This window comes from Cyanistes caeruleus, chromosome 1, assembly GCF_971803275.1.
Source record: "Cyanistes caeruleus chromosome 1, bCyaCae1.hap1.1, whole genome shotgun sequence".
NCBI classification, from domain to species: domain Eukaryota; kingdom Metazoa; phylum Chordata; class Aves; order Passeriformes; family Paridae; genus Cyanistes; species Cyanistes caeruleus.
This window is the reverse complement of record NC_141701.1, coordinates 96,730,154-96,744,585: the sequence shown is the minus strand read 5'-3', so window position 1 is coordinate 96,744,585 and position 14,432 is coordinate 96,730,154. Positions and strand designations below refer to the sequence as shown.

The 14,432-nt window shown below is 41.7% G+C and overlaps 1 protein-coding gene and 1 long non-coding RNA gene across 4 annotated transcripts in view; one reads left to right on the top strand and one right to left on the bottom strand.

Moving 5' to 3' along the window:
- Nucleotides 1-637: 637 nt before the first annotated feature.
- Nucleotides 638-6,731, bottom strand: IGFBP1 (insulin like growth factor binding protein 1). The gene is made up of 4 exons (XM_086843600.1): nucleotides 6,323-6,731; nucleotides 4,381-4,559; nucleotides 2,704-2,832; nucleotides 638-1,555 (listed from the first exon to the last, which is right to left on the bottom strand). The coding sequence occupies exons 1-4, from the start codon at nucleotides 6,714-6,716 to the stop codon at nucleotides 1,424-1,426; spliced, it is 834 nt and encodes a 277-aa protein (XP_086699726.1). The 5' UTR covers nucleotides 6,717-6,731; the 3' UTR covers nucleotides 638-1,423.
- LOC111923698 (uncharacterized) overlaps nucleotides 4,490-14,432 on the top strand; it is a 55,672-nt gene continuing 45,729 nt past the window's right edge. For 2 of the 3 annotated variants that reach the window (XR_015274391.1, XR_015274390.1), the window contains exons 1-5: nucleotides 4,490-4,580; nucleotides 6,046-6,112; nucleotides 7,213-7,299; nucleotides 9,021-9,137; nucleotides 12,150-12,223. This is a non-coding gene — a long non-coding RNA (uncharacterized LOC111923698). Of the gene's footprint in view, nucleotides 4,581-6,045; nucleotides 6,113-7,212; nucleotides 7,300-9,020; nucleotides 9,138-10,918; nucleotides 11,090-12,149; nucleotides 12,224-14,432 lie in introns of all 3 variants that reach the window. The other variant, XR_015274389.1, reaches the window with a different exon arrangement.

The following is a 14,432-nucleotide window of genomic DNA, read 5'->3' as shown; positions in this document are numbered from 1 at the left end:
TTAGAATATGTTATCACTCTCCTCCCTGGCTGTTTTCATAGGAAGTTTTGTTGCAGACTGTTTTCACCTGTGGGACTTGCTTACTCCCACACCAGTTTCTCCATGGACAAAACCAGCTTGAAGCCAGAATGGCAGTCACTTGCATTCTCTTTTTCTCTGCAATCACTAAGTCAAAGGAACATGTAGGGGAGGGAAATGGACCATATCCCAAGCCAAGAGTACCCTCTTCTCTACTTCCAGAAAAAAAGTGTAAGGCTGGGTTTTTCCCAGTCGCCTTTTTATAACCTCTGACTTGCTGTGCAGGAAGTGGCTCTTTCTAGTCTTGATGTTATCTTGCAAATGTACTAATACTGCTGCCTTGGGCTTTTGAGTGGAGAAAAGCATCCAGCTTTCCTATCCAGAAAATCTTTTAATAACTTCCCTTGGAGGCTGCTGTTTTGCCTAAGGCAGAGGCGTGCGTGGCACAGGTGGGACTGGAGAGGACAGAACTAGGGGAACAGGGCAGGGAGACCAAAAGCAGTAAGTTCATTGAAGGCAAAAGGAGTGTGTAATTCAGGAGGCAAATTGGTGACTTTTGCCTGTTTTCCTGCTACGGTCAGACTGTTGAAGGGAAACAAGCAGAAAACAAGAGACGAGGGCAGAACAGAAGACTTTTAATAGCTCATTTTAAATAATATTGTCAACATTGTGAACAACTTACACCTGTCAAAGGTGGTGCAGAATATCATATTGTGTTTTGCCATTTATCCAGTGCATATGTTTTAAAAATAGATACAAATACTATCCCATCAGGAGCTTCAGTATATAATCTCTCTCTTTTAACAAACAGCTTGGCATTGAAACAGAGGTGCAAAAGTAACATAATATGTTCACAAAACAGGTTTTAAATAGGTTCCTAAGCATGCTTGCTACTGAAATCTATTTTTAAAAATTCAGTTTTACATCTATAAATAGGTAGTACAAAAATGCAAGTTTACAAGCCATTTTTCCCAATATCTATGCCATTTGTAGTTTTAAGCTGCAACATTCCTCCAACATGATGCATATATTTAAGCATAATAATATTAAGTATTTAAATATAAAGTTATGAAGTGTTTGAGAATATAAATTAGTAACAATACATAGAGACAAAAATACATGCAGTGAGAAATAAATAATTCATCAGCTTTACATATGAGGGTATATATAATATTATACAAACAAAATATACAAGGTTATAGAATTTGATCTTGAAGTTGCTCGCGTTTGTCACTTAAACATTTAGGCAATCTCAGTGCAGTAAAAATATTACTTTATGGGTTTACTCATACACTCAAAATCAGGTGCACAAGACTACCTTAGTGAAATGGCTCCTGACTGGAATGGTTCCTGGCTATTCCAGGCCCCACAGAAAACTCGGTGTGAGAAACCGTGGGGTTTAGTTTTATTCTTGTGAGCCGAGATACTGTTGGCATTCTGGGTCTCCTTTAATTTCTGGAGATCCAGGAATTCTTCTGCCATTTTTTGGATAGACACACCAGCATTCAGCAGATTCTCCATCCAGTAAAGTTTCACACTAGAACATTATTTGCAAAAAAAATAAAAAAAATACAATAAGTAACTTTAAGATTACCTGTGAGGTACTGTCAATAGAAGTGTTGGACAGAATTAGAATCAGAATGGGACCTGCCATGCACAGGCTTGTTTTGAATGCAGTGGTCTGCAGAGCCTCTAAACAACACACTTGGTTAGGGAGCCAAGACCTAAGCTCAGCTATCACAAGAGCAGATTTTAAACTGTCCAGTCCTTGGTAAACAGCAGTAGAAAGCAGCAGTATCTTCCAGTGCCAGTGTGAGAAATGTAAGGATGGCAGAATATACAATCTCATAGGGTGAGAGCAGTGACTGAATTGCCTGTCTCTTCACACAAGGAGACAAATAAGGTAGTATGTTTTGGGTTTTTTTCTTGGGGAGGGGCTTAAACAGGTTTGTGTTTGCTCTTGATTAGATCCCAGGTCACAGTGTTTGCGAATCACACCGTGATGCCATGCCCAAAACCAAGGAGTCTTGGTGACACAGATTTATGTAGACCTACTAAATTTGTATGCATGACCTGTGGTTACAGGGTGTGGCTTGAGGTTCAGAGCTTTAGTTAGTTTTGCAGATTTCTCTCACTGTAACTTGAAACAGATTTTTTTGAGGGTGTAATGAAAATGAGCAAATAACCTAATCCACAGGTGGCACAAATTTGTATTTTTGCTAGGCTTTCAGAAGGTTAATTTTGCTCCAATGAGTTGGTTTTTTTTCAGTCCCTATGTAGGTTTTCCACTGCCTGTGAGATGAGAGCCCACTTTTTACATAGTGATTATTATATATTCAATGGGTTTTGGCAGGTAGTATGGTAGATACTATGAATTAACACCAACTGAATGCATGCTAACAAATCAAGTACATGAGAGCAGACAGAGTTAAAATATTTTGGAAAAGGCTTCGAGTGCACCTGTTCTCTGAAGGGAAAAGACTCCTGCCTCTATTGCTGACAGCCACCAGCATGCAGCTCACCTTGAAGAGAAGGATGAACCATCTGCTCTCACTACTAAGAGTATCCTTGTTTCCACAACCTGCTGCAAACTTGTGAGTTTGGGAGCAGAGGCCTGTCAAAGGGTTGGCTGTATCAGGCTAGCCGCAGCACTGCTGTGAGCAGAGAGGGGGAAAAGGCACGCACCTGTTTGCTGTGGTAAAATCCATTCTTGTTGCAGTTGGGCAAGTAAAATTTGTAGATCTCCCCTCTGCTTCTCTGTTGAGCCTTCACCAATTTATACAGGGCTCTGTAGAGCTCCTTCTGACATGGACCCTGTAGGAATATCAGGGAAGTGAATATCCAAACCACAAAGAAATCAGCTACACAAAAGGCGATCAGAATGTAGACAGTAAAAACCTGAAAATACTTATTAGGCACAAAGTCCGCACCAGACTGTTTTGCATTTAGTTTTTCTTCTCTCAGTAGGAGCACAGCCAGAAAACTCTGGTGTTACATTCAGACTTTTGTTTTTATTCTTTGAGGTTTTTTCCGTTCTCATAAACATGGGGATTTTAGTCCTGAGGATACAATCTCTCCTGTTATGGGGAGGTGGACGTTAGAAGACTGGTACGTGAGATTGGTCACGTTTTCCAGGTTGCCATGGCCTTGTGCTCTGTTGATATATAGAGGCTAGGTGCAAGGCACATATAGATGGTGCAAGAACAAACATCTGAATGTTTGTTATCTTTTGTACAGGACAGAACCGTTGCCAAAGCAACATGGAGCCATTCTGTAGCTCTGGAACCAAACCCCAAAGTTCTTGGAACTGGGAATGAAGAACTGTTTGCAATATTCACTGTTTTCACAATTTGCTGGCTTTCTTTTTCAAAGTCACAATTTCTGTACATTACTAATACCTAACAAGTTTCAATCAGTACAAGAAAGGCAAAGTGACTGAACAAATCTTCTACTTTTGAGTGAAAACATAACCTCTGATTTTGCAAAACCTCCCCATGTTAGCCCCTCGTATAAGCTATCTTATTCAAGTCTGTGGGTTTATCTGCAGCTCCGGATGAGAAAAGCAGAAGCCTCAGAAATCAGAACTGCAGCTAACAGCACATGTGCATAACAGTTCAAATTAAATCAGTGATTAAGTCCTGGATATGGAATAAGGCTTCCCAAGGTAGGGTGATGATCAGTATATTTTTTCTTTTTTTTTTTCCATTTTGTCAGTGACCATGACTAGCCCCGGATGCTGTGCCTCCCGACTCACCCAGCTCCATAACGGAGGGGTGCTGCTGCCCGGCACCGGTGTAGCCGTGGTTCTCTGGTGCCCTCAAGTGGAACACAAACCTGCTTGCAAAGGCCCTGAACCCTCACTGGCCACTAGGATTTTGCAGTGTCGAACCTCACCTCAATTGCTGAGCTTTTTGTCTTTCTATATGAGTGTACTTAACAGTGTTTCCTTGTGATCAGAGAGAATCACATTTTGTTTTGCATTGGTATTTCATCAATAACTACATGGAAGGATTCCCTTGTATTTCGCTGAGTATTGACAAATGCCTTTCTTTAACTAAACTAAACTTTTCTTAACTAAAAGAAGGAATCCAAGAACTTTATATAGATTCCTGTAAATTAAGGGGCCAGGTTATAATCTGATCATAGATATGGTGAAACATTTAGCCTCTGCATGAAGTCTGTGTAGAACATGCCTGTTATTATTGCTCCAGCAATAATATGCTGCTCCTCAAGCATCTGAGGAGAGCATTTAAAAGTTGGTTTGCCAGCTACCCAAAATACTGATATCTCAATGTTGCTGCTAGAATTTTTTTGCAAGGCTCTACTGAAATGGTCTCTGAAAGTTTTACAAAGAAAACCCACCTGTTCTTTCAATTTCTTGAGTTCAGATATTCTCTTTGCTTTCATGTTTTCATATCCAGTGATGGAATTCCAGGGAATGGATTTATCCCGGCCCATGGGAAACATCAACTGATAGTTCAGCAGCTGATCCTGTGTTATTTCAGTGCTTTCCAAAGGCATATCATCAGGTTCTATAGAATCTGGAAATGAATGATATTAAGGTGAGCATCTTCAGTGAAATTTTGGGTTTATTTCTCATAGTTTAAAAAGGTGAAGAGAAAGATCAACCAAAAGAAAAAAAAGTAATATATAAGATCCATTACAGTGGATCCTGTAGGAATAAATTACATGTGAAGCATGGCAAATTATACTTTGGTAATAAAATCATAGAAGGGCAGAGCAGCTATTCTCTAACAAGTTGGTTATTTTATGATCCTTCAAAATTACTTCAATCCCAAAGATGAAGCTGCAGCCAGTCTGTTAGAAGTGAAAAAACCTTCTTGACTACAGTGGGTTGTAGAAACTTGGCTAAATGAGAAAAGACTGAAGTGAAACTTGTAATGAATTTAGATTTTTGTCTGCGTGATGTATTTCTGGTTTTATTTATGAGAGGGAATGGTCAAAACCTCATCCCATGGCATCCTGTACTTTGTTCTTGCCTCATAAATAAGGAGGGGTTGCAATTCACAGGAGCCAGAAGTAGCTCATGCTGGCCTGCAGTAGACCAAGTAGCAAAGGACTGGCAGAAAATATTTGGTTCTGCCTGATCATGGCCTTCATGCCAGTGCCTAAATCAGAATGTGTGAACTCTTCCACTGAAAGCAACAGGAGCTCTCTGCAATTGCAGGCCATTCAACACAGGATAACATTTTTACGTGTCTAAATTACTTGCTGGATCAAGGCTGTAAACAGGCAGTGGACTAAAACACACCCTTTAACAATGTTCAAGAAGAAATGATGATGAGAAATTGAAGAGGGAAAGAAGGAAGGCAGGAAGGCAGGAAGGAAGGAAGGCAGGAAGGAAGGAAGGCAGGCAGGCAGGAAGGAAGGAAGGAAGGAAGGAAGGAAGGAAGGAAGGAAGGAAGGAAGGAAACAAAATGAAACGAAACTCTGGAAAGAATCAAATCAAATTGAATGCAGGTAGCTTAAATACTCATTTAGTCACTGTTCCTTGCCTTCCCCACCCCTCCAAGTACAAGAGAAACTCCACTTATTTCTACTAATGGCTATTGTTGAGTCAGTGATGATTATTTTTGTAATGCTACCAAGTTACCTTAATCACCACTTCATGGACATAGCAGTAGTGATGATGAAAATAATAATGATGATAATAATAATAATAAATAATAATAACAGTTATAAATTGAAAAATAACGAAATAACACTGAAGAAATTCCTGCCCATTATATAGTCTAAGCTGCTTGAGATGCCTTTTTGCCTCAAGATAATTTGGCTAGCACTCCACTACTTCAGCTACATTTTATTCCTTAAATAAACCCAGGCACAAAGCCTTTTCATTCTCTGTCGTGACTTTTGGAAATGGACATAACCAAAGCCTATAAAACATTTGTCCTTCTCCAGCTACTGCCTACTGCTAAGGAAAAACTGTCTGCAGCCTCCCAGACACTTTATTGTAGTTATTCTACACAGTCCCATCACTCTGCTTTAGGGTTTTTGTGCTTTCAGACTGTAGCGTACCAGCTGGTTGCGAACATTTTAGGCCCGGCACCAGGATACGCCTCACCTCGAACAGGTCAGAGCACGTTTCCCTGGAAAGTGCATTCCAGCCCCCCTACTTTTCAGACGCCTGCCTAACTTCCCCGATAGCTGCCAGCTCCCGGCTCGCCGGGCCCGCTCTGCCCTGCCGATCCCCGCGGCTGTCCCGCCAGGGCAGAGCGGCAGCGCCCGGCCCGGCCCGGCCCGGCCCGGCCCGGCCCGTCGGGGAGACGCGATGTGGCGGTACCTGCCGGCTCTTCCGTGCGCATCCCTCCCGCCTCGCTGGCGGGCAGGCACGTCCCGTGCCCCTGGATGAGGGCGGAGAGGGGCCGGGGCTCTCCGGCGGGGACGTGGCAGCGGAGCCCCAGGCGGCAGCGGGCGGTGTAGACGCCGCAGGGCTGCCCCGGCCCGAGGGCGCAGATCTGGCAGCAGCCGCAGCCGGGCTGGCGGGCAGGCTCCGGGCAGTCGGGCGGGACGGGCGGGCACAGAGCGAGCCTCTCCGGGGCGCAGGGGGCGCAGAGCAGGGGCTGCGCCCCGCGGGCCGGGCGGGCGGCCGGCAGAGCCGGCGGCAGCAGCAGCAGCGCCGGCAGCAGCAGCGCCGGGAGGCGGGCGCGGCACGGCGAGCACCGCGGGCCACTCATGCCGCTGAGCAGGGCCCGGGGGAGCGGGAGACGCTTCACATACATTCGGCTTGCCCGGGCCATTTATACGGTGCTTTGCCTGGGTATTAATCTTTAACCCCGAGTTAACTATTATCTGAACGGGTGGGCCGGAGAAGCATCGTTTCACTGGCAGTTCAAGTCCCCGGCCACTCTTCCCCCTCCCCTTTCACTTTCCCCCTTTATCTGTTTTGTTTCCTCCAGACATGCAGGAATGCTTTTATTCCCTCGCTCCCACCTCTTTGCCCCAACACGGTTAACAAGGAAAAATGCGGTGGGGGCTGGAGACAAAATTGGCAGAAGGGAATGGATGGGTGGGGGCTACCCCCTCCCCTTTTGCTTGTCACAAATGTCTCCTGTTCTTGACTTTTCATAAAAATGTAAATGTTCAAAAAACAAGGGGGGGAGGGGGGGGGGGGTGTGTGGGGAGGAGGGAAATCCCATTGAAACTGAAGCAACTGAATTCATATTTCCACAGCAACAAATGCAACAAACCCTTGTTTAATTTTCGTCATGTGGCTGCAGGTTAGGAGTACATTGACATACCGAAGAGGAGGCCTCAAGGGTAATAAAGCCATCAGGATCTTGTAACTACTGCACACATGCACGTACGAGTCCTTGCATTAACCCCCGGGAGCGGCTGCACAGCTGAAGCGGCATCTCCTGTGCCTGGGCTCAGTTTTGCTGCTGCTCCTGGGGGTGAGAGGAGGATCAGTCTTCAAAACATGCGCTTCAGGGAAACCAGTATTTGTCAAACAGTTCAAAAATAAACGAGATACCTGCGTTTCTGTCTGTCCTTTTAACCCTCTCCTTCTCCTCACGTATCACCTAGGGGAGGCGTAGGTGGGAAATCTTTCCTTTTCTCCTTTGCCTGCAACAGTTGTCGCTCCAGTAAGAGAAAAAGTACTCAAACTTCACTGTGCTGAACAGATTATTTTATCCTGGTATTCACAGTATGTACCAAGCTTGAAATAGCACATTCCACTGCAAAGTCATCTAATGCAGCATGATTTTTCATTTAGTTTTTCTTCTCTCTGCATTTATTTATCTTCTTTTGTAAATACATCATTTGTGTGAAAGAAAGTGAAGCAGAACTGCAGAGCATGTTTAATGTTGTTATTCACTCTGTTCTCTGATATTGATGCCAATGTTTTTTATAATGTAGTGAATTTTTACCACTCTATATTCATGTCAGTTTTTACAAGCAATCTCATTGATTAAAGACTTGAAACATTTTCACTTAACTACTTTTTTTTAAAAAAAATTCAGATAGTTTTGGGCATTTCTATCTAGATACACCAAAGTTGAAACTCATTAGCATTTTTAAGTACTTAGCAAAGAAGTCTAATTTTACAGTTTTTAAAACAATTCTGTGGACTTTGCATGTCTGACTGGGAGTACATTTTGGCTGAAAATTTAGGGCACAACAATTGCAATTAGACTTTTCAAACTCTTTCCCCCCTTCAATTTCTGCTTTTTGTTGTACATTTTTCTTTCACAATGTCTCTCACCATTCAAAATGAAGTGAAAAATATACAGAGATATGTCTATTTCCTCTCCCATAGAGAAAAAGGAAACGATGTAAACCCAACTCTCTTTCACAAAGAAACATGGAAAAGAATAGGAATGGAAAGTAGGCCAAGTTGTAAAATGACAAAGACCCAAACAACTCATATGCATTTGTGTATGTGTACACATGTATTCATTCACTTATCTATTTATGGATTTTGCTGTAGAGACAGCTTTTTATGAACAGAATTGAGGATCATTGACCGACTGCTTGACATAAGCTACTTGCCTCTGAAATTACTGTACTCCAGCCTGCCTCTGTCCTGCCTGCAGTTTTTCTGTCTAAAAAAACTGAGGTGAACTGAGAGTAAACAGCTTTTAATGATATGTGGGAAATTGTTTTTAAAAAGGATTTTTTAACTCATCATTTTGAAGTAACCAAATAAAGACACTTAATGCAGGAACAGCATGCTTGTCTGAGGCCTACATATGTAGGCATACAGGCCTACATAACAAAACTCCCATTAGTTAAAAAAAAAATAAAATCTTATTCTTCCCATGCACCATCTTGTTTTCAGGTCTTTGGCAAGTTTTCCCTTGCTGTGAGGCAGCTGGCAGTATCTGAACTGCTCAGGCAGTTCCTAACAACTTGCAGCCTTCTACAAGTCAGATCTTTTCAGAGTACCCAGTAAGATAAACAAAAGATAAACAACACTCCTCCCCATGGATTATAAAACATTTTGAAGGTGTTTTGGTTTGTTTTCTTTATGGTTCCAGGTCCACTTGAAATCATGGCCCAGCCCTTTTTTCACTTGCTGTCTTTTGTGAAATCAAATTGAGGAAACCTAAAAGTCCGCTAAAGCAGACCTTGTGAGATGTTCTTCTGGACAAAAGGTAGACCCACAAAAATCATATATAATTTATGTAATATTCATATTTCATTTATGTAAATGTAATGAACATATGTTGGAACAAATAATGATAACTTAGGGCAGCATCACTCAACCAGGCAATGCTTTTTTATAGGTCATGGGACATCAATGAAGTGAAAGTAGTGTATAGGTTTATGAAAACTGTTTGATGTAATACTACAACTCATCTACCAATCTCCATCTCTGACCCTGACATTGCTTTAAAGAACACAAACAGATAAGAGTCAGGAGGTTAAAAACACCCATGATGTAAAGTTGTGATTACTAAAGACTTTTGACGGTAATTTTTAGGTGTTCCAACTGGTGACTACTAACTTGAATCACTTGTCAAAAGAAAACACATGAATCCTAGGCAAGGGTTACTTTTTCTGCAAGATTGTCCCATTGGTTTCTCAATAATTCTTAGTCAATGACCTCACTTTGAATGATAAATAATGTCTGGGATTTTCTAATTCTTTTTCTTTAAAGTAATACAGAGTGACTTACAGAATGTAAAGTTTTATATACATGAGTGTATAAGAAATTTTTATCCACTAGTTACCAAAAATTTGAGTAACTTGCCAAATAATTTCCTACTGAGACTGCTTATATGGATATGTTTTTAAAAAACCCAAATATCCAGTGGAATATCCTCATTATATTTTTTTTTAGGTAAGAACCTAATTCTGAATTTTAAGCTTAATATCCAAAACCACTATGATGCACATGCACTCACACACACATACCACACACAAATGGTATCAAGCATATAAAAAGAAACAGTTATGATAGAAATATAAACCCCTCAGTTTCTTCTCTGAATTTTTTCCATATAAAAAATGCTTTATTTAATCTGTGTGAATTATTAGGAATTCCAGTCAACTGACTGCACTTAGGTTATTGATGAATAATTTGATTCACACATTTCTTGATGTCACTTTGTAGCAATGGCATATAAGCAGTTTGATATTATTTATCTATTCTGATCAGGTAAATATGACTTTCAGGATTAAATTCTGGATGCAGAGAAGGAGATGTTCCAAGTTTGTGTTGCACTAGCTTTTGGATGCAGACTGACTTTTGCTATTTTGGATGCAGACTGACTTTTGCTATTTTGCCCCAGCAATTAATTTGGCTAAAATGTAGGAAATAGCTTATAAATACCTAAAACTAAATCTGCAGAAATTCTAGTGAGAGGCTGTCTCATGGCTAGTCTAGCTAGGGAAGGCTTCTATGGACGTTCTGCATTAAATCAGAGGTCATGAAAAAAAATGAGAAAAAAGTAGTTTATCTCCTTGGTGGCACTCATGGTGTCTGGGCACTGAGTAAAACACCTTGTTTGCAATGTTGTGCATACATAGATCAGCCAGAAAACTATTTTCTACAAACTGTTGCACTTTTCTGGCAAGAGAGGTTAAAGTCCTTTAGTCATCCTACCACAGGCCAGCTGCTTTCTCAGTTTGCCTAGCTGGAAAATAATACAAAAACATTTTGACTTACTGTGCTATGACAAAGCTGAAAGCATGTTGCAGAAAGCAAGTTCCTGTGTGGACAGTTAATATAAAAAACCCCTTCTGCTTCACAGCATTGCTAAGCCCAGGTAGGGGTATTTCTGTGACCAGCCATGGAAATAAAGGGTTTTCAGTGTCTATTGCAGTGAGCTATAGCTTAGAAGGGACTTTAAAAAATGTAAATTACCCCCTTAGTGCTGGCTCCAGGCATCTAAACCAGGATAAGCTGTTTAAATCTCTTTGTATTTTTCAGACACTGTGTCTCTCCAGGCCCAGAAACAGAAAAGAACACCACTAACCATATGATATGCCCTTTACTGCAGTCCCTGAGGGCTGAAGGCACTGATGGAGTGAGACTCCAGCCCTCACCCCCATCAGGTTTACTTGTTGAAGTTGTTGCTACCTTATGCTGATAAAGGAAAAGGTGATTTCCTCAGACATTTACTTTTAAAGCAATTTAAACATAATAGCACTTTCAAATACATATTCAAGAATCTCATGTGAGGTTTGAGACAGTAGCAAAAGATTATCATTAATGTCTGGGTCTGTCATACAGGTTAAGTGCCAGGATTCACATGAAACTCCCCCTTCTCCCTGAACTAATGCATGACTTTCTAGGCACAAGCATTACTACATGTGATAGGGAGAAAAGTAGGCAGTACTGATGGAGAAAAAGGGAGATCCAGACCCAGACTAGAGCCATCATAGTTACAGCCAGTTGCACAACTCAGAGAAAAAGTGCCTGGAGGACAACAACCAGCAATAATTAGTGTATATAGGTTTTCTTCCTTATCAAGTGCAACAGTGGATTTTCTCTTTGACAGTAGATAGATAGACTGGATGTTGAAAGAAGCTTACTGCTAACCCAAAACTGGAGGAGCCCCTGGTGCTTCAAATTCCTAATCTTCTGAGGTTTTATGGAGACTTTTTACTTCTGTGAATATATTTGGCTCTTAATACTTGAATCTTGAGTGCCATTCTTTCATCTTTTCAAAAATGCTAACGAAAAATAGGAATAGACATTGGACCCAGACCAGAGTAAGTCAAGGGCTCAGTTTTCTCTGGTCATCAGTCCCATGAAGTGGGAGGCCAAAACTGGGGGACAAACATTCCAGAACTGTGCTTGCTAAAGGAACATGGCCTGGACTGCAGGCAGGGGAGAAAGACAGCAGCCTGGAATTCTTAGGAAGAGAGCAAGAGGGGTTTTACTGATGGCAGATTGATAAATGCTGTTAGAACAGGAGGACACATTTCTCTTTACCAATTAAAATTGTTTTTCACGTTTAGGCTATTCAGTTCTGCACTGGTTCTTACAAAAATAAAACAGTTTTCCCAGCTGCTTTTGTCAGGAAATCTGTCCTTGCCTTTTGTCCTGGGGCATTTCCGATTTCAGCAGTATTATTTGTATTAATAATTATTATTATTCTTATATTGTTAACAGTAATACCAAGAGTGCTTGTTTCAGGTTTCTACTGTTTTCTCAGAGGTCAAGAGACAGGACTCTGGGACTTCAGTCAATTCTAGACAGCCTGAGGCTTGCACAGAGATCTGGAATCAGGTAAGCTGCTGCTGGAAATCAGCTTTGCCTGAGCTTTAGTGTCTGATAGTGTCGGGTTTCCCACTGGCCAAATGCCAGGCATCCACTAATGTCACTCACTTATCCTCCCCTGCCACAGATGGGCAGAGGAGAGAAAAAATTAACTCTCATGAGTTGAGACAAGGGCTGTGAGAGCACACTCCAAGGGCAAAACAGGCTCAGCTTAGAGGTACAAAGTGAATGTATTACTAACAAAATCAGAGGAGGATAACGAGAAGTAAAATAAGCCCTTAAAACACCTTTTCTTCTTCCAGCCCCTCCCTCTGGCCCACTGACAACACAGGATGACGGGGCTGGGGGTTTGGTCAGGTCTTCCCCTGAGATCTTCTTCCACTGCTCAGAGTGAGGAGTCCTCCCTCTGTGAGACTGTGGGGTCCCTTCCCATGGGAAATAGTTCTCAGTGAACTTCTCCAGTGTAGTTCCAATCTCACGAGCAGCAGTCTTTCCAAAACTGCTGCAGTGTGAGTTCCTCCCATAGGCACACAGTCCTCCCAGCTGCAGTGTGGGTCACTCTTCCATGGGCTGCAGCCTTCCAAGGACAGGCTGCTCCAGCCTGGAAGCAGGGACCCCCTGTCTCCCTCCACCGGGTCTCCCACTGGATCACAGCCTCCTCCAGGCATCCACCTGCTCCAGCATGAGCACCTCCCCCATGGGCTGTGGGTGGGTGGATCTCTGCATCCCCCATGGATCCCCATAGGCTGCAGGGGCACAGCTGCTGCACCATGGTCATCACCATGGCCTGCAGGGGAATCTCAGCTCTGGTGCCTGGAGCAGCTCCTGCCCCTCCTTCTCCACTGACCTTGGTGTCTCCATGTTGTTTCTCTCACATGTTCTCACCTCCTCTTCTCTGGCTGGAATTGAAACTGCACCGCCACTTTGTTTTGATTTTTTCTTAAATATGTTATAACAGAGATGTTACCTTTATCTCTCATTGGCCCAGCTTTGGCCAGCAGCATGTCCATCTTCAGACCCATCAGAGATTGGCTCTGCTGGACATGGTGGAAACTTCCAGCAGCTTTCCACCAGATCCACCTCTGTGGCCCCCCTGCTACCAAAACCAACACAAGGGGTTAATACAAATGGTTGTTATTATATCAAAATCACACTGGAGATAAGATTGAATGTCACATGAATATTTGCCTACCCACTGCATAAATAAATTCTGCCATCAAATATAAAGATCATGCAGAGTTATTGGATTAAAAAAATCAATTTAATTAATGTATAATGAAACAAATTAAAAAGCAAAGATTAGACCGTTAAAGCACTTTGTTACAGATGAAAGCAGGCTGCCTCTCTTTTCAAATAAGATTTGACTACCTTTGGTAAATCACCATGATTTTGCCTTCTATAAAAAAGTCAGGTGGAAAAGAATTAAGGTTCTAGGGACCCATAGCTTGGTGATGATAGGGCAGCTGTAAAAACTAAGACACAGAGAGAAGCTCTTAGATGTGTCAAAAGCTTTTCTCCTGAGGAATCTGATTAATCAAGCTGATGTAGAAATGCTTATATGGATAACTATAAAAATAGGACTTAAATTTGATTTTTGTTGCTGCTGAAATTACAATCATAGACTGCTTGACCATGAAAAGGTCAACATAACAAAAATAAACAGCCCCCTCAGCACCTCCTTCTTTTAAATGTAATTTTCTACATTTTCATGTATAGTACATTTCCCCTATGAGGTGATATTTTTTTCAAAGATATCTATCTTTTGAAAAAACCTGTTTTGCAGACTTATTAAGTATATGCAAATAAAGGACACCTTTTAAAATATAAAGTTCAAGATTTATTTTCCTTTAACTCACTGATTTTGCATTCTGAGAAACTATACTAGACCTTTTTGGTGTCATGAATCTGCTGCAGTATTTTTACTTCTCTTATTAATCTCTTCTCCAAATGTGATCATCACAGACTTTCATTTTGCTGGTCTTACACAAGGAATTTGCTCTGTGATTTGTTTTCTTTTATCAATTTTTATCACCTCCCAGCTGTGGCTAAAAAGTCTGCTACTGAATATACTAGTAAAGGTCAGGATACACTGTTGATTTGCATGCTTGCATCATTACCTTTATGGTATAATTGCCAATCCTACAGTCTTAGTGAACTTTTTCTCAGCTACCCAGAGGTATTCAGGATGCCATACAGCACTTCTTTCTCTACTGTTCCA

Coding starts and splice junctions, on each gene's coding strand:
- IGFBP1 (XM_086843600.1), bottom strand. CDS start 6,716: ATGAGTGGCCCGCGGTGCTCGCCGTGCCGCGCCCGCCTCCCGGCGCTG. Junction 2,833..4,380: donor TCAAGAAATTGAAAGAACAG/GTGGGTTTTCTT, acceptor ATATTCCTACAG/GGTCCATGTCAGAAGGAGCT. Junction 1,556..2,703: donor GATTTTACCACAGCAAACAG/GTGCGTGCCTTT, acceptor ATAATGTTCTAG/TGTGAAACTTTACTGGATGG.